Here is a 22,836-nt window from a genome sequence, read left to right as displayed (position 1 = left end):
CGCCCGCGCCTGGGGCTCCCCGCGTCCGGCCAGCACCCCCGGCCCGGCCCGGTCCGGCCCAGCCCCCGCGCACGGGACCACCAGCCCGGGGCGCGAGACCGAGCCCGCCGCGAACAATGCGCGCCCCGCCCCGCGCCCCGCCCCCGCGCGCTCATTGGCCCGCGCGGGATTGGGGCGGCCCGCGGGGGCGGGCGGAGGGCCGCGGCGCGCGGCGCGGGAGGCGCGGCGGCGGTGCGCGTGCGCGGGGCGGGCCCTGCGCGGGGCGGGGGCGGTGCTTTGTGTGCGGCCGGCGGGGCGCGCGGCGGCGGCGGCGGTGGCGGTGCGGGGAGCGGCGGGCGCCGCGGGCGGGCGGGCGCGCGCGGCAGCATGGAGGAGCTGAGCAGCGTGGGCGAGCAGGTCTTCGCCGCCGAGTGCATCCTGAGCAAGCGGCTCCGCAAGGTGCGTGCGGCCCGGCCCGGCCCGCGCCCGCGCCCGCCTGCCCGCCCCGGCTCACGCGCCTCTTCTCTCCCTGCAGGGCAAGCTGGAGTACCTGGTCAAGTGGCGCGGCTGGTCCTCCAAGTGAGTCCCCGACAATGCGGCGCCCGCTTTCCCGCCCGCGCGCCGCCTCGGCCCCGGGGGAGGGGGGAGGGGGCGGCGTGGGGACCCGCGGCCGCGCCCGCGGGGGGGTCCGTCCGCGCTCAGGGCGGGAAGTTCGCGGGGTCCCCGCGGGCTCCGCGGGGAGGGGGCGCCCGGCCCGCGCGGGGCGCCCTTTGTTTACCAGCTCCCGCGGAACCCCCTCTGGCCGCGGCCCAGCGGCGCCCCCGGCCGCCTAGCCCCGCGCCGGGCCGCTTCCCTCCGCCGCGCGCTCCTCCCGCGCCCATTTGTTGCATGCGCCCCCGCCCCGTCTCGGCCCTCCTCACGCGACGCGAGCCCCCCTCCTCTTGTCCATATTTTCCCCGCTGTAACCTGAGCTTTCTATTGATGGATGTAGGGCTTTTTTGCTTTTTTTCTTTTCGTGGAAGGGAGGGGACTTGGCATCCCCGGAAGGGGCTCTGTTTATAGTCACTCCCGCCGACCCCTTTCGGCCTTCTTTCCGACCCCACTTTTTTCCTTTTGCTTTCCCCTCCGGGTGCCCCGGCCCGCGCTCGCTCGGGCGCCAGGCACATTGTTCTTAATCTTTGGGCTGCGCCTCTGTGCTCCTCGGCCTCCCTGCCCTGCATCCTGCACGAGCCTCCCCTCCCCTCGCTGGCTCCGGGCCAGGGTTTGGGGGCTTCCCTTTTCTGCAGCTTTCATTTATACTGCGATTTGTTTTCTTCCTTGGGGGAGGCTGTGGAGTCCTCCTGAGGCCGTGCGTTAATTGCGGGGTGGAGGTGGCATTTTCCTTTGAGTTCAGGATAAGGTGCTGGCTCAAGGGCTGCAGTCTTCAGGAGCTCGCCTTGGGTCTGGTTGGGACCTTTCCGGGATTCTACTGCAGCACCTCTGTGCGCCTGCCATCAGCAGGCATCGCAGAGCCCTGGGGCGACCCCGCTCTGCTGCTCCCTGAATTGTGGTCACTGCCTGCAGTTTGATGGCGACTGCTCTTTGCTTTTCCAGACACAACAGCTGGGAGCCAGAGGAGAATATCCTGGACCCACGGCTGCTCCTGGCCTTCCAGAAGAAGTGAGAAAGTTCACAGCATGTGTGGGAAGGGGGGATGCAGGGGGGAATGTGGCCTGTCACACACGCATGCAGGCGGAGTTGACCCACCAGGGCTCCTGGGCTTGGGCTGTAGTCTGAGGTCCCGTAGTGGCTGTCACCAGGGCCTCATGTGCCATGGCTGTCAGCAAAGGTGCAGCAAGCTGTGAGGTCCCAGATGAGTCCTTCCCCCACCTTCCCAGGCTGCCCAGCACTGTGTCCAGACCCAAGAAGTCACTGGTCTTTCTGATAGCCACCTTGCAAAAAAAGAACCTTCTTGATTCCTCCATGAAAGTTCTGGCTTGTCTTCTTGGCCTTTTCTGTTGGGTAATTTGCAGACAGCACTAATAAAAACCAGGATTGGCAGGTTTGCCATAAAAGTGCAGACCTGGCTTCTCAACCCTGTATGAGGATGCCATGGAGCGAGAGAAGGCTCAGGGAGGGAGCTGGAACACACAGCGCAAAGTTATGCTTATTGTAGTGTACGTGTACCGAGAACAACACATTTCTTTTTCTCTGGGCTGCAAAACAGATGGTACCAAGTGAGCACTGTGGGGCCCCCTTGCCAGTCTCAGGGGCCGAATTTTCTCCTGTAATTCTAGATGTCGTCTCTGGTTTTTGGTAGGAGACTTGGGTTAAGGGAGGCCTCTTTGGGATGCTCAGGGAAAGGAGTGGTGAGGGATGGGCGAGGATGGGCCACGCCATCCGGGCATGAGGATCCAGGCAGTGCTGTTCCAGAGCATGCGGGTGGGGGTGAGGTATGGGAACATTGCTGGGGACGGCGCTGGTGATGGAGGCGGATGGACCTGTTGCTCAAAGGCTTTCCCAACTGGGGTCAGTCTGGTCAGCTTGTTCTCTGGTGGTGGCTCAAGCTACATCCACTTTTTGTTGTCTGTAGTTCATTTGGGGTCCTCTCGGAGGGCCTGTGACGATAGGGAGAAAATAGAACCAGGTTTGGGGCAGGAGAGACAAGGGGGCGAGCATGTGCTTGCTTTAGTCCCCTTGGAAGGTTCTGTCACCAACCTCGTTGTCTGCTGTGTCATTTATAACTTGGGTCCCGTAAGCCTTGGGAGGTGGGGAGCTGGGACGTTTCTCCGCCACACTGTCCTGACGCTGGGGACGGGGCTGCGTCCTTGACTTGCTTTAGGTTATGGCACAACAGACAAGAAGTGGGGTTAGCAGCTATTTTGAGATGGAAGGGTGAAGAGAAGAACTGTGGGGTGGGCCAGATTGCATCATGCCAGGAGGGGAAACCCACCCAAACATTCCCACTGGGAATGAGGAGCTGACAGTTATTTGCTGAGGGGGAGGCTTTGAGTGTAAGGGGGTGTCTCAGGTCCAGAGCCGGTGGATACAGGTGACTGTGTCAGCAGGGGAGCCCCGTGAGATGCTCCCGTCCTTGGAGGAGGTGGGCCAGGCGGGTGCTGCTCTGGTTCTGAGCTCTGCCTGGTTGTACTAATTGGATTCTTTAAGAGATCATCTTCCGGGCCCCAATGAGATGCTGTTTGCCCGTTTTAATTACTGGGAAACTTCTCTGATAGATCCTCTTCCCCAGGGGGTAGCCTGAAATACAAGCCTTCTCTAGGGGCTGGGGCAGCTCTCTTGGCTTCATGACCCCGAGTCACGAGTCAGGGGGCTGGTTAAAGGTATCCTGCAGGTGTCCTGTGAGCCCCAGCACTTTGGAATCTGGCACCCCCGATGCGTCCCTCTACAGCAGGGTCTAGGGACAGAGGGGCCTCAGAGGAAGGAACGCGGCTTTGAAATGTGAGCCAGGGGCACGGGCTCTGGGAAGACTCAGCACAGAACAGGGCTGGAGCCCTCAGCCCCCTGGTGCTCCTGGGACTGGTGCGGGCACTGGAGAGGTGGGGGCTGGGGCCAGGGGTCCTTGCCTCCCTGCCCTGGACTCCTGTTCGAAGTGATGGGTTGGACCATGTGACCACCAGGGCTCCTAGTTGTGGCATTCTGGAATTCCCAGGAAACATTCTCCCTGCGAAAGTGGCCTGGATTAGTAGTGTTTGACGTGGAGTTGGATAAAGCGGAGAGCTGCTCATTTCCTAGCTTTGCTTGAGTTTCTTTGATTTGTCTTTACCCAAATGCAAGTGAAATAGATGAATATGAACATATGACTGAGCCATATTGCGAAGGACCTCTGTGTCTGCCTCAGACATGTCAATAAGGCGACATGTTTTTGCAGCGAAACATGGCAAACTGCAGGGGCCGGAGTGTCCACGGGTGTTTGAAGCTGCAGGGTTCCCCTGTGGCGGGAGGGCGGGTCTGTGCACAGGGCTTCTCCCCCCTCACTGGCGACTGTCTTCAGGGAACACGAGAAGGAGGTACAGAACCGGAAGAGAGGCAAGCGGCCCCGGGGCAGGCCGAGGAAGCACACGGTGATGTCCTCCTGCGGCCGGCACTCGAAGCTCAAGGTGGGTGCCCATGGCTCCTCGCCATCCAGCAGACGTTCTGGGTAGAGTAGAAGGCGGTGGAGGGAGGGTTGAGGGCTCTGGGGAATGGGGGCAGGGCTGGCACCTCCGAGGAAGCCCCCCTTGCTCAGAGGACCCTGACCTTGTGCCTCCTTGCTTGCTGCCGCTCTCAGTCCCGGAGTGCCCGTCCTGCCCATAGGGCCCTGCAGTGGCCCAGCACCGCCCCCTCCACCCGAGCTGGTTTTCTGTTTCTTTGAGGTCCATGCTGCACTCCTCTCTACTGGATAGCTGGGTCAAACCTGGCTGCTGACCATTGCTCTTCCTCACCCCCGGTGGCTTAGGGGAAACAGAAAAGAACATGAAGCTGCACACAGTAGGTGCACAAAGGTTTGCCAGGTAGACGCAACTAACGGGGCAGCCCACAGGTCCGCACACACCTGGGGTCCGTGGCCCCTCCCTCCTCCAGCAGTTAGAGGCCGGGGGAAAGGCGTGCAGGGCTCCGTCTCAGATGTCTTTTTGATCCCTTCCTTGAAGACACTGCCCCAGAACCCTGAAACACACATGCGGCCAGGAGCTCACTTAGGGAAGCCGCCGTCCCAGAGGCTCTGGGGTCCCTGCCTGAAGTCTTGTTGGCTGTGTATGCTGGCCTCGTTTTGTGTTTGAAATCTTCCTTTTGAGCAGGATGATGAGGGCTGCAGGCATCCTGCTGGCTGCCTGAGAACATGGGTGGTTTGCACTTAGAGGCGGCCCCCGCCAGCCCCGTGGCTTGGGCTCTTATCAGCTGGGGTGACAAGGTTGGGGGGCCACAGAAGTGGCAACAAGGCAGTGGTGCCAGCCCAGGGGGCCCTGAGGCTTCAGGTTTGACTCGCTGGGCCCTAGTTCAAGGCAGGCCAGCTTTGCAACAGAGAGCTGGGTGTTGGCTCTGTGTCCCTGCCCTGTGACCCAGTGGGCAACACGGGGACTTGAGAAACAGGAGGGTGCCATGTGCTTCATTAGCATTTGAGGCGGCACCCAGAAGAGGGGGAGGGCAGTGGTTGGTTTTCGTGTACACTGGAAGGTTCTAAAGGGGTCTGATTGGGAAATGGGGAGACTGAAGCAAGATGTCACTTGCTTTAGGTTACAGAGTTCTTGCACACGCCGCTTCGTTCAACCCTTAGACGTATGAGACGTGCAGACTGCTGCTCTGAGAGCCTGGGGCTGCACTTGTGTCCCCTCAGCAGCTGCTCGTGTCCTGGCTGCTCAGTGTGTGTGCTTTTCCATTGTGGCTCTGACATCACTTTACCAACCACCTGCCTGTCTTTTTCCTGTTGTACCTTTAACCTTGCATTTCATGGTGCGTCATGAGGACCTTTCAGATACTTTCTGGAACCAGGTGGTGAGAATTGCTCCTTCCTGGCTGCCTCCAGTCTGGGAGTCCCAGGAGGCTCGGGGCCCAGGCCGTGGAAGTGGTGACACCTTCCGCTTTGTCTTTGCAGGACCCAGGTGCCCCCTCCAAATCGAAATCCAGCAGCTCCTCCTCCTCTTCCACATCCTCCTCCTCTTCCTCAGATGAAGACGATGACAGCGACCTAGATGCCAAGAGGGGCTCCCGGGGCCGCGAGACCCACCCAGTGCCCCAGAAGAAGGCCCAGATCCTGGTGGCCAAGCCCGAGCTAAAGGACCCCATCCGAAAGAAGCGGGGCCGCAAGCCGCTGCCCCCAGAGCAGAAGGCGGCCCGAAGACCCGTGAGCCTGGCCAAGGTGCTGAAGACCTCCCGGAAGGACCTGGGGGCGCCAGCCAGCAAGCTGCCCCCTCCGCTCAGCGCGCCCGTGGCAGGCCTGGCAGCCCTGAAAGCCCACGCCAAGGAAGCCTGTGGTGGCCCGAGCACCATGGCCACCCCAGAGAACCTGGCCAGCCTGATGAAGGGCATGGCCGGCAGCCCCAGCCGCGGCGGCATCAGCTGGCAGAGCTCCATCGTGCACTACATGAACCGCATGAGCCAGACCCAGGCCCAGGCTGCCGGCAGGCTGGCACTCAAGGCCCAGACCACTGGCAAGTGCAGCCTCGGGCTGGACCTCAAGGTGAGGACGCAGAAGGGGGAGCTGGGGATAAGCCCCCCAGGAAGCAAAGCCCCAAAGGCCCCCAGCAGCGGGGCTGTGGAGCAGAAAGGGGGCAGCGCAGGGGGCCCCCCCCACGTCCACAGCAGCAGCAGGGTCCCCACTGGGTGCCTGGGCCCCCAGCCTGCGCCCACCCAGGAGCTGAGCCTCCAGGTCTTGGACTTACAGAGTGTCAAGAATGGCACGCCTGGGGTGGGCATGGTTGCTCGCCATGCCACAGCTACCAAGGGTGTCCCTGCTACCAACCCAGCCACCGGGAAGGGCGCCGGGGCTGGCCCCACCATGGGGAGTGGGGCCGGTATGCCCACCGACACCAACAAGAGTGAGAAGCTGGCCTCCAGGGCAGCAACTCTGCCCAGCCCTGCAGGCAAGAGGGACTGTGTCAAGGGCAGTGCAGCCCCTGGTGGGCAGGAGGGCCACACCACCTCCGGAGAAGCGCGCAAGCCAGCCGCGCTGTCGGAGATGAGCACCGGCGAGGAGAACAGTAGCTCTGACTCAGACCCCGACTCGGCCTCACCACCCAGCGCCGGACAAAACCTGTCGGTGTCCGTCCAGACTAGCCAGGACTGGAAGCCCACCCGCAGCCTCATCGAACACGTCTTTGTCACTGACGTCACCGCCAACCTCATCACCGTCACGGTGAAGGAGTCCCCCACCAGCGTGGGTTTCTTCAACCTGAGACATTACTGATGCCCCGAGGCTGCTGGGGTGTCACCTGCCCCTCTCTGACCTTTGATAAGTGACCTGGACACCCACCCTGCCTGTGACTTCGGGCAGGGGCAGTGCCTTGATCCATTGCTGGGCCCAGCCTCGCCCTTGCTCCTACCTCTGGGCCTTCGCTTCCCATTCGCCTCAGGAAGTCTGCGTGGCCCCCTGTGGCTCTAGCCAAACGGTTCTCAAGCCCGTCTGGTGGTTGTGCTGTTGGAACTGCCCTCTCTGGCCTGTGATGACAAATGGGTGGTCACCTCCCCTCCCTGTTTCCCAGAGGCACAGGGAGCTCCTCCTGGTCCAGCTTGGCTATTCCTTCCTGGCGGTGGGGAGAGCATACTGGGGGTGGAGGGCAGCAGGGCCTTGGGGCCCTGTTCCAGGGAGGGCTAGAAGAAGTTTCTAGAAGATGGGGCTGGGGGAGTAGGGAGGGAGCCAGGCGGTCTGAACTCCCCACTTCAGAACAGTGCCTGAGCAGACCAGGGTGAGGTGACTGTTCATCTCCCTGACCCCACCCCCACCCCGGACAGCTGAGGCTGTGGCCTTAATGGAAAAGGACAGGTGCTCATTAGGGGATCGGGAACCCTAAAGAGTTTGGTTTGGGTGCCATCCACCCCTGGTTGAGATTAACAACCGCAGCCTCCACATGTTGACCCGGACATCCCCCAGGGGCGGGGAGGGGCTGGTCCCAGAGCTCTTTCACCTGAAGAGCCAGCCTCTGCCTTTGGGGAGCAGAAGGAGACGGGTGTTGCTCTGCGGCCCTCCTTTTGAAACCAGCCTGTGCAAGGACCACCTTTGTCCTAATCCTGGGCCCAAACACTGCCCCCCGGAGCCCCTGGAAGGTGGGTGGGTGTGCAGGCGGCTGCTGGGAGTGGATGCACCCTCCCGCTGTCCGCTGGTGTCCAGCTGTCATGCGAGTGTTTGCTGCAGGTCCCCCACAGCCTCTGCCCAGATGGACGGGCACCACCTTCCCTGACAATCCCCCCACCTTTGGGGGTTCCACGTTCTGCTCCTTCCCGGCTGAGTAGCTGTGTCCCTGTACCATTTGGGAAGTGGGACACAATCTGAGCAGCCTGCCTGGCAGAGCGTCCCTGGAAAGGCCTGATCTGCCAGGCTGACTGCCTCCCCGTGGCCAGCTGAGGCTGGGAGCTGGCCGTGCCTCCTGACCAGAATTGCCTCTATGGGCTCAGCGCAGGGAGGTGCGTCACTGGGTCTTTGTGATGCCAAAAAGAAAAGTGGGGGCGTGGGGGACTCTGCTTCGATTATTGGTTTAAAGTCAGCCGCAGCCGTGGGGCTCTTTCTGTATCCCCAGCCTTGATGCAAGGGAGAGCCCGGACTTAGCCTCTGGGCTCTGGTTTCTGAGGGGTGGGCCTGCCAGACCTCCAGTCCCCTCAGTCCCTCACCCTCCACGCCAAATAGGAAGAGATGGCTTTTGTGTACCCAAATCCATTTGAACAGTGTGCCTTTGGGGACGAATCTGTGTCCAGGGCCTTGTTGAGGGTTGTCTGCGTGCAGCCTCTGGGTCTTGCACGTGGTAGCCTTGCTGGCTTCTGCAGGAGTGGTGCCCACCTTGGTGGACCCGAGGGCGGGGAGTCCCGGACCACTGGGCTGAGACTGGAAAGTGGGCAGTAAAGGGGAGACTTGCCTCCTCCACTGTGCAACACAGCCTGGAAGGGATGCCAGCACGCTGGGCCCTGGCACCAGCCTCCCCTCCTGTCCCCAGACACCCAGAAGCTCCCTGGGTGTGACTGAAGGGGCTCCTCTGGGCTGCCTCCCCCTCGGAGGAGCTGATGACCCCCAGGTTTTACAGTTCCTTTCCTGCCGGGCACCGTGCTGCCTTAGAGGCGGGAGTGCCGGGCCAGCAGCAGGTCTCCCCTCCAAGCCCTTGGGATGACCCTGGGCTTCTGCAGGCTGTTGGCTAAATGTGTGTTGGGCTGACCTGACATCCCCAGCAGTCAGGTTTCCAAACCCCAATTTGGTGCCTTTCTATTTACCAGCTACTTCAATCCCAAAGTTTAAATCTGCAGACACCTTCCTCCCAGCCACTTTGCCTTCTTGCCATGTCGTGTGTTTTTCTTGGTGCTTGTGTCTCCAAGGGGTCCATGTTTAAAAGGGTGTGTGTGTGTGTGCCCGCGCGTGCTCTTGCACACACATGTGCAGGTGTGATAGCCTTCGCTGAAGAATTGGACCAGATGCTAGAGTTGGTCATCATGTTTACCAATAAATGAAAGTAGTACTTTTTTATTTGCTGCTATGTGTGTGTGCGTGTGTGTGTGTAGCTAGGCATCGGTCACACCTCGGACCTGAGATTTCTTGTTGCTTTATTCTGCAGGGTTTCCTACGTGAGCTGCGGCACAGTGTATATGGAGTGTGTGTGGTAAACCTGTCGCATCTTTCTCTCTGCTTCTGTAAGGGATAGGAAGAAGTGGCCAATCTGTCTTCTTTAGAGGGCTTGGCATATTTTTTTATATATTTTTGGTACCAAAAAGAGTGTTCCCTGTTTTGGTTACGCTCAGAATTCTGACCTGACGAACGGGGCTCTGGGCCTAGAGGTTTCTTTAGGGGAAAACTTTGGGGGAGGACCAGAGCTTTGGACCAGTGCCAATCACTGGCTTGATTTGTGCTTTTTAATTAAAAAAAGAAAAAGCCAAATCATTCATGTATGCCACTTCTAATTGCTTTAAACTATGGCTGTTTGTTTGCTCTCTTTGAGAGAGAACAAAAGTGGATATGTTATTGCCCTGGGAAACTTCAGATCTTTGTTGAAACGGGACAGCAGCTGAGTCCTCATATTCAATCAGGACCAACCCGTGGAAGGAAATGCTTCCCCCAGGAAGCCCACAGTGGTTGCGGGGAGGGAGTGGGAGGAGTGGAGAGGCAGTGCCTAGATCACCAGATTTTTGCCCTTTAAGTGCGTCTAAAGATTTTGTGCATTTTCTAGTATTTTTTGAAAACTAACACTAGCAATAGGTTGCAGATTTTTTTTTAGACTAATGTTAATTTATTTTGCAGGGGAAAGACATTAGCAAATGGCGTCAGAAGATTTCTTTCTGTTAACTCTTAGTATATCAATAAATTTTTTTAACTTTTCAGCTTCGTGTATGTCGTGAGTGATGCCTAGAAACACAACAGTCTCTTCACTTTTCCTTTCTTGAGGCAAAAGACTTCTCTGGCTGTGGACTGAATCGTGGGATGGAAAATCAAACGCCTTGGGAAGGCTTACCCACTTTCCTTGGGTGCAGAAAAGGATTTTTTCTTTTTTTTTTCCTTTTATTTTTTTTCCCCCTTTTTCTCCCCAAACCCCCCCGGTACCTAGTTGTGTATTCTTCGTTGTGGGTCCTTCTAGTTGTGGCATGTGGGACGCTGCCTCAGCGTGGTTTGATGAGCAGTGCCATGTCCGCGCCCAGGATTCGAACCAACGAAACACTGGGCTGCCTGCAGCGGAGCCGACGAACTTAACCACTCAGCCACAGGGCCAGCCCTGAAAAGGATTTTTTTCTAAGCAAAGGGATGAGGTTGATTGTAAAAGTGAGTCCCTAACTAGCAGTTCACACACGGGTGATCTGGCATCCCAGGGGACATGTGACAATATCTGGAGACAAATTTTGGTTGTCACAACAGCGGCGGGGGACAGGCAGGGTGAGTGTTACTACTGGCATCTAGAGGGTCGAGGCCAGAGATGCTGCAATCCATCATAAACTCACTTGGAGACATCTCCCAGAAACTGGTACTTGAGGTGAAAACAAACCAAAATTCTCTGGTACCCCCACCACCATCCAAAGATGCTGTGTTGGAAAGCTAGTGAACCCCTTGAATCCGCCACATGTGGTAACACTTTAAAAGGACACAGCCATAGAATTCCAGGGGAGTTACTATGAAGGGCGAGCAGCTTTGCGTCAGCCAAGCTACTGATGCTCCTAACCCACGGCTCATAATGAAGAGATGATTTGCTTATTATGTAACCTTCCCTGGTCCTTTAAGGTTTGCATTACCCTCAGCATGAATTTATTCATAACTTTCAGCCTCCAGGGAGAGTGAAGCTCCCTTTGAAGTGGAGCGAGAAGTTGGGCCTAGATGTCGGCCTTCACTAGTTGAAAGGCTAGTTGGAGCGAAGGCCTGCACGTTTCAGTTCAGGAGGAGGGTCCCACTGCAGACGGAAATGCAACCCCCAGCTCTCCCGAGCTCCAGAAAAGGCCTGCGAATTTGAAGTCAGGTTCTTGCGGGGAAAACTGCTGGCGTGTTTTCTTTTGTTGCGCCTTCAGACGCTGGAGCAGTTTTGTTGGGGAGAAGGGTGGGCAGAGAACCCTAGCCCCCCTATCTTCTGGCTTTTGAGAGCTGCAGAAAGGGGATAGGGGTGGCCAGGAGCAGGCTGGCGGAGCAGAGCTGGCGCTGCCCTGAAGGGTGAGCCAGGCTTCCGCGGGAGCCCGTTTCTACAGAGACTCCGGCAGACGGGCGCGGGCCCCGGCCCACACAGGCCTTTGTTAGTCTCTGCGCTGCTGATCTGATCGCCTAGCCCACCGCCTTCCCAGAAGAATGGGCTGGGCTGCCAAGGGGCCTGAACCAGCCCGAGGGCCCGGCTTGTGGCCTCCCCCGGGCTCGGCCCCGCGCCGCCTGGTCTAGTCCGAGGGCTCCTGGCGCGATAGGTACAGCCGGACTCCGAGGACGCGGATCCGGGCTGCTGGACCCCTCCTTCCTCCCCTCCACTCTCGCGGCTCAAGGGCCTGGCCGCCGGGAGGGCGCGTAGTGGCGCCCACAGTGCCCATTCTAACTTGCTTTTGTGTGGGAGAGATGCGTCCCCTGCTCCTGTCCGGACCCAGAAAGGCACTGGCAGCTGCGGGAGGAGGTGGGCGCCAGGGAGAGGGGCCGAGGCCATCACCTCTAGAGGGCGCGCGCGTCCCGCGAAGCTCTGGCCTCTGGCGCTTTGGACGCGCAAGGGAAGTTCCCCTCCCGGAGCTCCGATCTGCCCCGGGGAACCGAATTGCACGACCCGACCGCTCCGAGCGGACCCCAGCAGCCTCCGTTTCGGAAGTCTTAGGAGGAGAGCCCCGGCCCCAGCCCACAGTTTCTTTCCCCCGCGTCCAAGTCCCCAAGGCTGGACGCCGTGGAGCCCCACCAAGCACTGAGCGCCCCCATCTCGGACCCCAGCTGGGTCCGAGGCCCCCTCTGGGCCTGGAGGACGTCTTGGTGAGAAGAGGAAATCACGGTATGAGCCCCTAAAGTGCTGGAGCAGGCCCGTTCGCCCGCAGGTCTCCCGCACACAGCACAGGGCCTCGTCTAGGATCGGTGCGCTGTAAGCATCAAAGGGACAGGAAAATGGATACGACGCGACGCTCTCCGAAAAGCCATAAAGATTCCAGTTCAACCAGTGTGTGTGCTGGGCCAGGCTCCGCGCTGGCGGCGACCGCATGAGCCGGCCCTGCCCTGAGGACGCAGGGGAACCGGCCTAGCCTGGCCCAGTGGCGGCATCCTGGGCCGGAGGCCTCCACACCTGGTCGCGTTCCCGGAGAATCTGCAGAGGGAACGGAAACCCGCGGAAGGAGCTCCTGGTCAAAACCCAGGTTGGTGGGGGTCAGCCGACAGGGGAAAGGGGGCAGAGTCGGCGCCCTCTCCGAAAGCACAAACCCACTCCGCTGCCCAAACACCCAGGGGCCAACGCGGGATGCAGGCCTGGCCGAGCGGCGGGGCGACGGCTTGGAGGCTTGCCGCCCGCTGCGACCCTCGCCAGGCCACCCGCTCCACCACCCCACCCCCACCCCCTCCCCCTGCTCGCTGCCTCTGCCCACGGAGGGCGCTGGACCCTCACGTCCGAAGGGCACTCAATGCTCCATGACCCGCTGTCCCGATCCCGGAGACTCCTTCCCTCTCGCGTCCTCCCACACTGGGCACAGAACTAGGGAAAGGAGGCGGGGAGAGCTCCGTCAAGGGCAGGGTCACCGAGTCGTTGGCCAAGTGCAGGAGATGCGCGGGCGAACGCGTGCCCACGCCCCTCCCTTCGGGCTCTGCCAGTGCGCCTAGATGCCGGCTTCTCCGTGGGGCGACGTCTGCAGGGCTTATGGGGGTGGAACTGGGTTCAAGGCGATGGCCTCTTTGGGGGTCCGCAGGGCGGCTCTCTTGTGCAGGCTTCACGACCCCGCCCCCACTGCCGCAAAGTCTGCGGCCAGGCAAGGCCGCGAACCCCCACCCCCACCCAGCACTCTGCTCTCCCCGGACCGTGCCTCGCCCAGCGTTGGGGCCTCTGCCCCCTAAGAAGACCGGGACGGAGGGCTGCGGGGGCTGGCAGGGGGCGGGGGGCGCGGGGCTGCGCCGCGGTAGCTCCGGGTTCACTAATCACATCAGCGCGCTCTGCGCCGGCTCGGAGCAGCCAGTTGCCTAGCAATACCCGCGAATTCAATTCCTCAATCAATAGGCGCGAGGCGCTGCATTTCGGGGAGCGCTGGCGAGGCTGGGTGGGTCTGGGGGGCGGGTCCCACGACAGCAGCGGGGAGCAGGCCGGGAACGCCTGGGGAGCGCGGCTGCAAGGCGCCCGGGCCTGAGGGACCGCCGGCGTCGGGACTGAGGTGGGGCGCGCGGGGGGAGCCCCGCCGGAAGAAAGGTGAACCCAGAGGTCGCGCCTATCCTCCCAGGTTCTGCCCGCAACCTAGAGAAGTGCAGTGGGTAGGTGAGGAAAGCCACGACCTCCCCCCAGGAGGCTAAGGAGGGCCATACCCCGCTCCCTCCCAAGTCCACCTCTCTCCCCCCACTTGGAGTTCCTCCAGTTTGGGAAGGGGCTGTGGGGGGAGAATCACCCCGGGCCGCAGGGGGAGTGAGTGGGGAGTGGGGTGGGTGAGGAAAGAGGAGCGAAAGGTCATCTCTTCCCGGGGCGCCTCTTCCCTCTGCTCGAGGCGGGGAGGGAGGAAGGAGTAAAACCGAGACACGTCTCTATTTACAAAGTATATATTTAAACACGTAAAAAGCGGTATTGGATACAGACATTCACAACCGCAGAAGATAGGTACCGAAGCTTCACTCTCGAGCTGAGGCAGAGATGGATTGGAGATTTGTACAAATCTTAGAATTAAATAAAGCCAACACGCGCACATCCCGCGCGGTTGCACACTCCCAGCCACGCGGTCCGGCCCCTGCCCACCCACCCCCCAGGTCAGCGTCGCAAGAGCGAGCGAAGGAGACACACGTACGGCCACGGACAGACGGCAGGACGGGGGGAGTGGGGGGGGCGGGGGGGAGGGCAGAACCAGGCTGGCCGGAGGAAGGTCGGAGGGAAGGGGCAAAGTCAGCCCCGGGGAAGGGAGATGGGAGCGAAGGAAGGGAAGAAGGAAGGGAAGACGGGAGCCAGGTAAAGACACGTGTCCCCGAGGCACCGTCCACTCGGTAACAGACATGTCCCTTCAATGAAGTTTCATCTGAAAATAGCGTCGACATTTAAATAGATACACTCGGTCAACGGCGCTTCTTTATACAAAGTCTAAAATACCAGCTTTACAAATGTGAGCAGATAAAAATCCCCATTCCAGGGGCTTCTCTTTATAGGCGCAATTTGATACTCAAAAACAAAAAAAAAAATCATGTAGTACACCGTTTTCCTCTTTTTTACCCCCTCTCTTTAAAGGCAAGAAAGTCTAGAAGAGAGCGAGAGGCTGAGAAGCGGGAGGTGGGGATGGAGGAGTGCGGAGGAGGACCGGGCTGCGGTTCCCTCCTGTGCCCCCCATCGGGAAGCTCCCCGCCCGGATCGCCCCGAGTCTGTGCTTCCTCCCGCGCGCAGGGCCCCCACGCCCCTCCCCGGACAAGCAGTGGGAAGTTACAGCTCCGCTGGCCCTGTCAGGGCGGGGGCGGGCGGGGAGGCCCCAGAATCAGTCCTCAAAGGGAAGGGGCGGTGGGGGGGAGGGGGGACAGATTTGTGCTTTTGAGTCAAAAGAGGGGCGCGCGTTCTGCGTCCTTGGATCGCAGCGTGGTCAGGAATCGTCCGGGGCGGGGGCGTCCCGGGACCCGCCGCCGCGCACGGCCTCCCCCGCCGGGGCCGCCTCTTCTCCAACTCCCGCTCCTCCCTCCCTCCCTCCCCCTCTGGCGGAGTTTGAATGTCGAGTTCAAATAGAGAACACTCCGCGAATCGAAAAGGCCTATAAATTATAGCTTTTGCTTTTAAGAAGGGGGGAAAAAAGGAAAAAAGCAAAAGTTCTGATGCGTATTCTCGGATGAAAGCCTCGCCCCGCCGCTCGTTCCCCCCCTCGCCCCGCCGGAGCCGCCGGGATGCGAGACCCGCCTGGCCCCGAGCCCCAGGCCAGACCCTCCGCCGCACTCCCAGCCGCGCCCGCCGCCGCGCCTCCCTCCGTGGGTCCCGCAGGGTGGGCCTGTCTGGCGGTGCGTCGTCCGCGAGTTGGCGGCCCGCCCTCCCCGAGGGAGGGAGGCCAGTCCAACTCCTCCTGGGAGGTGGGGGCCTCCGTCTCTTCTCCTGGCGAAGCTAGAGGACGCGAAAAGGAAAAGTCCACCCCAAACACTTTTCTTGTAAAGCAACTGTCTGGAACTCTGGGCACTGACATGCAATCCGCCCAGTTTATCCTGGCATTTCGGGAATGTAAACCGATTCGCTGGGTTTCTTTTCTTTCTGTGGAGTAAGGAAAGGACTCGCGGGAACTCGGAGACTTCATCCACATGACACACACACGATCGGATCTGCGTCCACGGCACACGCCCCTCCCGTAAAGTGCATTTCCTGGTGTGGCCCTGGGGGGGGGATATGCGGCTCCCCGCCCACCCCCAACTCTTTACCTTCAACATCACACACAAAAAAGTTATTCAAGTTAATACTTTTTTTTTCCCTAACAGACTTCTTAATCTTAAAAAAAAAAAAAAAAATAGGAAAAAAGAAAAACAGACTGACTCCACCCCCTTTTTTTCTGATTGGGGAGCCAACCTTTTGTTGGCCTGGCCCGCCAATGGGAAGAGAGAAAAAATCTGGTTCCTGCCTTGGTTCCAGGGGTCTGCCATGGGGCTGTGGGAAAAGGGAGGAGGGGTGAGGCGGGCGGCTGAGGCCCTCCAGACACCCTCAGAGGCCCAGGACCAGGTCCCCAACTCCCCTAGTGCCCTGGGTGGCTGCCGGGCCCCTCCTGCCCGGACTCAGACTGTCTGCCCCAACTAAACCACACTGAATCTCTCTCCTTGTTTAAATAAAACAACTTCAAGAGTTGAAATATATATATTTAGATATTTTTTCTTAAATAACATATTTACATCTAATAGAAAATATAACTCTAGAGATAATCTTTCCAACCAAAGCTGAGGGGGAGGAAGGAGGAATGCAAGGGGCAGGGGTGTCTGAAGGCAGGGACAGGACCAGCCAGAAGGCCGCCTCCCACCCAGAAATAAAAAGCATGATGCCAAGTTTCCGCTCTCACTCTCTCTCCTGCTCTCTTGTCCTGGGATCACCCACCCAGCAATTCATCTTTTCTCTTTAAAAAAGCCTTGGTCCGTGTTACTTTCCTTAATGGTGACGGTTAAAAAGTTTGAGGTCACGTCGGTGACCACCACCTTCTCCAGGTTGGTCAGAGAAGGACTCCAGGACTCTTCCTCTGGGTCCCCCAGGATTCTGGCCACTGGGATCCTGGCGATGAGGGAGGGCCTTCCCCCCTGGGCCCCCATGTCCCGATACAAGCCCCCCACGGAGCCAGGGGTGCCTGAGCCATGCCGCACCCGGGGGCCACCAGGGTCCAAGGCACTCTGGCCCTTGGCCTCCAGGAAGGCGGCCCTGTGCTTTATGACCCTGGCCGGAAAGGTGTCCACAGCCAGCTTGCCTGTGGCCTCAGCCGGGCTGGGGCTGGCCACACCACACTGGGCCAGGTCCGAGTCCTGCCTCCTGGCCAGCTGGATCACACTGTGGCCAGCTGGGAACTTTCCTGCCCCGGAAGGGGTGTCGTCCAGCTTCCTGCCCTTGAGGTAATCGCTGAGGCCATCACTGGCTTCTCCCAAGGGCCTCTGTGAGGGGTCCAGGAGCTCCTTCCGTGGCTTGGGGCCTCGCTTCTTGGAGCTGTCGCCTGGTGAGCTGGGCTTGTCGTCAGCACGCCCCACGCCCCGGTCTCGCTCCCGCTCCCTCTCTCGTTCCCTCTCCCTCTCACGCTCCCGGTCTCGGTCTCGGTCACGGTCACGGTCACGGTCCCGGTCCCGAGGGGGCTCCACTCTGCAGGTGCTGCTGGTGCTGCTGCTGCTCCCCGGCGGGGACAGACCCATGTTCCGAAGGCCCTCACGGGCCCGAGAAGTAGAGGCCAGGTCCTGGGGCGATCGGCCAGGATAGGGGATCCGGATGCCCCGGGCGGAGTCACTTCGGAACTCATAAGTTTTGGCCTTTGCCTTGGCCTGGGCCTGCAAGAGAGAAGGCAGCATCAAGGGCAGAGCAGGGCCCTGCCTACCCAACCCAGGCCCCCTCTTCCAGCCGGGTCTCCCTGCTTCACCCTCTGATGCCTGGGAATTTCTACAGGCGTGGGGGTTGGGCTTAGGGGGGTTCCTGTGGAGGCAGAAGCGGTGGAGAATTTGTGTGGAGGCAGCCATTTGCAGCAAGCACATTTCTTGTATATGATTACATATCTTTTTTCTTTTTGGGATGGCTGAGGGGCAGGTAAAGGCATTCTAGTGTGACTAAGCCCCTCCCCCCAAAACACCCCTTGGCGCTGCCACTGACCTGGTGACAGCCCATCTGGGGACTCCCTCCTAGATTACAGATAGGCAACGTGTGCAGACACCCCACTGGTTCACAAGCCCTCGGGGTCCCCTTCCCACAAACTGACACACAACATTGCTGCCCACCCGCTGGACACTGCCATCCTACCTTAAGGAGGAAGGTTTTGGGTTTAGGGCCTCGCTTTTTGGGGCCATAGAGCTCCATCTCTCGTTCCCTGGAGAAAGGAGGGAGGAAGAAAGGGGTGTGTGAGTAAAGAAACCAAGTGGGATTCCAGTCCAGGCTGGATGGAAGCCGCCCTCTGTGTTCCTAAGGGAGAAGCTGAGGCTTCCAAGGGCCTGTACCTTTCCTCAAAGGCTGCAAGCAGGCGAGCATCCAGGATGTTTTCTTCAGGTTCCCATGTGCTGTACCTAGAGGGAATCAGGAAGAAGTGGGCGTCAGTCCCGGGAGCAGGGAAAAAGCGGCGGGTGTGTGTGCACGTCTGTAACTTTTCTTGTTGCATTGTATTGTATTTCAATGTAAAGGAAAAAAGAGGAAGAAAGAAGCCTCCCAAATAACAGTCTGGGGTTGAGAATTGCATATAACCTACTTACTTCTGCGACCAGCCCTTCCATTTCACGAGGTATTCCATGCGTCCCTGCGGATGCAAAGGGGAAAATGTGTGTGTGTACGGGGAGAAATGCATGACGAGGACACAAGAAATACATGCAAAAAATGCATGCACCAAATGAACGCGTGAAATCCCATCGCGAAAGGCACGCGCCCGCTGCATCACCCTCTGCACGAAACGCTGCACAAAGTGCATGCACCGGCATTCATTCCCCCACCCCGCCCCCCACCCATGCAATCTGTGCATCGCTGCAAGTCTAAGGAAAGCGCTTGGGCTCAGAGCCGCCGCCGCCACGGCCGCGGCCGCTGCTGGGACCTGGGGGAAGGGAAGCTGGGCTGCAGCAGGGGGAGGGAACCTGGGCCGGGAGGGGAGGGCTTGGCCGGCCTCGGCCCAAGGCCCGGGGGCACCTACTTTCCGTATGCGCCTCTTCAGGAGGGCTTCGGCCGCGAACACCCGCTCCCCCACCGCTGAAAGCTCCATGTTGACTCGCCGCTTCCCCTCTTGGCCGCTTCCAGGAGCAGAAAAGCAGCAGCCAGAGCACGACAGACCATAATACTCTCCCGCTGACGTCAGTTCTCCTCCCCCTCCCGCGCGCTCGCTCGCTCCCCGCCCCCCTCCCGCGCTCGGCTCCCTCCTCCCCTCCCGCCCCTCGCTTCCTCCCGCCCCACGTGTTGCTAACGACGTTGCTAAAGCCGAGCGGCCGGGGCCTGCTCCCCCGCGCGCCGATTGGGCGAGCTCCGGGCCACGCCCCTCTCCCTTTCTCCCCCGCGTTGCTACGTGACCCGCGTTCCAATCGCCAGGGGGCGGAGTCCGAGGCGACTCCAGAGACGGAGCGCGAGGGGGTGTGGGGGGGGGGAGGGAGGCCGCCGCCGGAAGTGACGTCGCGGGGAGGGCGGGCACGGCCGCTGTCAGTCTGTAGGGCTGGCTAGGGGGGTAGTCCACCCTCTGTCCTCGCCGGGGCCCCCTCCCCCGCCGCCAAGTTGTCCCTCCGGTGCTCAGCGTCCCCCACAGCTCTCGCTGGGACCCCCGCGGCTGTCAGCCAGGCCCCGCCCCCTCGGCAGACCCCGGCCCGCCCCACCCCCATCGCCCGGACTCGCGCCCGCCCCTCCGCCGCCGCCGCCGCCGCCGCCGCCCGCGCCGCACAATGCACAATGCACAGGTGCTGGGGCGCCGCGGCCGCGCCCGAACCCCGAGAGCCGGCGACGCGCCCCTCGTCCGCTCCCCTTCCCAGACCCCTCCCCCCGAGCCTCACGCCCGACCCGCAGTCTCCATAGCAACGGCCTCCCCCGCCGCCGCCAGCCCCATCCCGCTAACAAATCAATGTGCCTGTGTCTCTGTCTCCTGTCGCGCAGCCCTGCCCTCGGCCACCCTCCGGGCCCTGCGAGCCGGGCTGTTCTCGAGCGCTCAGAAGCCGAAAGCAGACCTAGTAGAGGCCCACTGCTCCCGCCCGGGCCTTCCCGCGCCCCTGGGACCCCGCGGGGGACATCGCGCGCCTTCTTCCTGACCCCCGACCCGTCCCCGACGCCCGCAGCCACCTGCCCCTGCCGCCATCCGGCGCTGCTCGTCCCCGCCAGATCCCAGCCCCAACTTCGCCTGCCCAGCCGAGCTGCCCCCTGCCCCGGGCCTGGGTGTGTTGGGGGAGGGTGTGAACGACCACCAAGGCAGAGCCTGGAGCTTGCTGGGGTTGGGGCGCTGGGCTGGGGGCGCGTCCCGCTCCCCCTCGACCTGGGCGACCTGCAGGGCCTGGGCCGCGCACTTCCTGTCCACGGCTCTTCCCGCCGTGCGCGGCAGACACTTGGAGAGAAAACGCGGAGCGGGAAGCGGTGGGGGCCTCTCGGCGTCCAGCGCGAGTTCAGGGAGAGGGGCTCACGAGCGAAGATGGCCAGGTCTAGGAAAGGGGGTGAGGGCCGGGCCGCGGACGCCTCGGGTGCACGCACACACACGCTCTTGCTCAGCTCGCGGTGACCCGTGGCTGGGACGGCGTTGGGGACAGCAGCTCAAGTCCGGGCCCAGCTCTGCCCGACCCTTTTCTCTTACCGCCCAAGCTGCAAGTCACAGCACCCACTCTTTGAAACCCACGATTTAGTTAAAATATCGATGATAAATTTGACTGGAAGCGGTTTCCCTTGGCAAGGGATGGGGTGGGAGAAAGAGAGAAAAGAGAGAGAACGAGAGAAAGAGAGAGAAGAGGCGAGCCAAGGAGTCTGGCTCGAAAGGGCAGGAAGCCCAGAGCGGAAAACTGGCCTCCTGTCCAAAGTTAGGTGCGCGGCGGGCGGCGGGCGCGGCGCGGTCCTGGACGCGCGGGACAGGCATGGTTCTGGGCCCACCCTGCCTCGCACTCCCCCCACCCTGCCCCTGGAAACGCGAGGTTCCAGTCTTTGGCCTTGCTCCCAAACTTTCCAAGGTGGGCGCTGGGTCAGCAGCCTCATCTCTCTGGTCGTTCTGTCTTAACGAACAGCGAGTCGGCGACGCCCCGATCGCCCCGCGACCCGCGCGGGCCGCCCGCGAGAGGCCGCCGACGGCCGCGTCCTTAATCATAAAAAGTCATTCCCGGTAACAAATAGTTTCGTTGGCCGGTGCCAGCGATACAGCTGTTTCTGTTTAAGCTTAAATACTTTCCAACAGTTTGGGCAGTAAAAATAAAGTCGGCCTCAGCCGCCTATAAGTGTCTGGTTTCCCCGCCCGGAGAAAAAGCCCACCCTCCGCCCTGGGCCCGGGTCGCTCTGCACGCCCCGCCCGCCCCCTTTTGGAATCCGCTGCCCGCCGTGGGCGACGGCTGCCCGGCTGCCCCAGCGCCGCACTGGCCGCCCGAGCTCCTCGGCGGGCTCCCGGGACACCTTGGAGGCCGGAGGGACGGGGCCTGCGCGGAGCGGGCCAGAGGACCAGACCCGCTTCGCCTCCCGCCCTCCCCCACCCCTCTCAGGCTCGCCTGCGCCCGCAAAGAGCGGCGGTTTCCCTTCAGATAGGGTTTCTGAAGCCCCGTCCCTGGGAGTTGTGTTTGCGTTGGGTGCCTTCACAGACTCGGAGTTTGCAGGAGGCGTGCAGAGGTCGATGGTTTCAGTTTCACGCTGAAAAAGTTAGCTTTCCTCCTCCCTCTCCGTGTTTCTCTTCCTTCCTTCTTTTTTCTCTTCCTTCCTTCCTTACTTCTTCCCTCCCTTCCTTCCCTCCTTCTTTCCTTCTTCCCTCCCTCCCACTCTTCCTCCCCCCTCCCCTCTCTTCCTCTTTCTCTCTTTTCCTTCTTTGCCTAAATGCCTGCGAAGCTTGAAGTGGGGAAATGAAAACCCTGGGGCTGCCATGCAGGAGCCCCTGCACTGGAGGGGTATTTAGTGATTGTTTTCCCCCCCGCTTCCCCACCGCATTTTTCCGCCAGTCTTGAAGTCTGGTGGTGAAAACGCTTGTTCTGAACAAAATTATCGCTTGTGAGGTGTCTTGAGATTGCAAACGTCGGGGATTCCGGCAGAGCCCATAGCAAAAGTGGAACTCGATGCAGAAGAAAATGGAGAGGTAGAGAATAATCTAAGAACAATCAGACCAAGACCCGTTCTTGTCGGCAACACAGAAACAGTCCCGCTGAGGAAAGCAACTCCCAAGGAGAGGAGGGGAGGGGTGGTTGGGTGTCTCACCCCTTCCTGGCGTACCTGCCGCCAGCCGCTCGGGAGAGGGGAGGGTTGCAGAGAGTGGGAACGCAAGTCACTGGGCGACCCGACTCCCCACCAGTTTGGAGACTAAGTGAGAGGTGGCACTCAGAGAAATGGGTTGGTGATCTAATGAGACCCAGAGTGGGGGGGGGGGGCCTCCCTCGTGGGCGCTGAAGGATGCCTGCATGTGCCAGGAGAGGGCGCTAGCGTGGGGGCGGTGGAGGCGTCATTCCTGACCGAGTCCAGACCGGTCCTTTCAAAGTGATCAGCCGGTGACACTGTCTTAGAAACCAAGGAAACGAGGAACCCCACTCCCCACCTTTCTTCTTGAACCTCCCTTCCTCTCCATCACTCAATTCTCCACACCTCCCTTTTTTCCTGCCCACAATCTCTTTTCTCCTTCAAAGTTAGATAATTGCTTTTCCCACGTACACCTCTGGAAGTAAACAAAACAAAGTTTCAAAGAACAAGAACCCTCTGCTCTTAATCCCACCTCTCGGCGGTCCTCCGCTGCGGCTGGCAGGTTCGCGTGCGCCGCCTCTGCAGTAAATAAGGTAACTGCTTCCTATTACTTTAGCCCCATATGGCTGCAATTTGAGTGTCTTTGGAGACAGTGCGTGTGTTGGGGCGGAGGGGGGGTGAGGGGGGGAGTGAAAGTGGAAATCAAATGCTCTCAGATCGTGTTTTTATGAAGGAAATTGTTGGGGATTCTCTTAGCAACCTTCTCTCCACCCGAGTCGCCAGGATGAGCTGACCTGTTTCTTTGTTTACAGAAATGCAGGCGCCCACCCCCTGGGGACACCTGCTTCCCAAACCCCTGGGGGGTCTCCTGCCTGACTCTGCACCACTTTGAGTGACCTGAGCACATGGCCCCAAATTTCCTTGCCGACAAAGGACCTCCAACCTGCTCCTGATGCCTGGGAGCCAGCCCGAGCACTTGGCCCCAGTCTCTGGAAGGTGCCTGACCATGTGCTCCACATGCAAGCCTCATTCCAGCCCGGAGGGCGCCTGGGGTGCAGGGACTCTCTTGGGCCTCCCTGTGCCCACTGCC

At 60.5% G+C, this 22,836-nt stretch overlaps 2 protein-coding genes across 2 annotated transcripts; one reads left to right on the top strand and one right to left on the bottom strand.

Moving 5' to 3' along the window:
* The first annotated feature begins 275 nt into the window (after positions 1 to 275).
* On the top strand, positions 276 to 9,966 carry CBX2 (chromobox 2). The gene is made up of 5 exons (XM_023651881.2): positions 276 to 438; positions 515 to 558; positions 1,573 to 1,638; positions 3,971 to 4,076; positions 5,549 to 9,966. The coding sequence occupies exons 1-5, from the start codon at positions 367 to 369 to the stop codon at positions 6,857 to 6,859; spliced, it is 1,599 nt and encodes a 532-aa protein (XP_023507649.1). The 5' UTR covers positions 276 to 366; the 3' UTR covers positions 6,860 to 9,966.
* Positions 9,967 to 16,048: 6,082 nt separating this feature from the next.
* On the bottom strand, positions 16,049 to 19,242 carry CBX8 (chromobox 8). The gene is made up of 5 exons (XM_001490372.5): positions 18,559 to 19,242; positions 18,131 to 18,174; positions 17,882 to 17,947; positions 17,688 to 17,754; positions 16,049 to 17,224 (listed from the first exon to the last, which is right to left on the bottom strand). Exons 1-5 carry the CDS (start codon positions 18,625 to 18,627, stop codon positions 16,307 to 16,309), a joined length of 1,164 nt encoding a protein of 387 aa, XP_001490422.1. The 5' UTR covers positions 18,628 to 19,242; the 3' UTR covers positions 16,049 to 16,306.
* Positions 19,243 to 22,836: the final 3,594 nt, after the last annotated feature.

Source organism: Equus caballus, chromosome 11, assembly GCF_041296265.1.
Source record: "Equus caballus isolate H_3958 breed thoroughbred chromosome 11, TB-T2T, whole genome shotgun sequence".
Taxonomy (NCBI): domain Eukaryota; kingdom Metazoa; phylum Chordata; class Mammalia; order Perissodactyla; family Equidae; genus Equus; species Equus caballus.
This window is presented reverse-complemented; position numbering and strand designations above follow the sequence as displayed.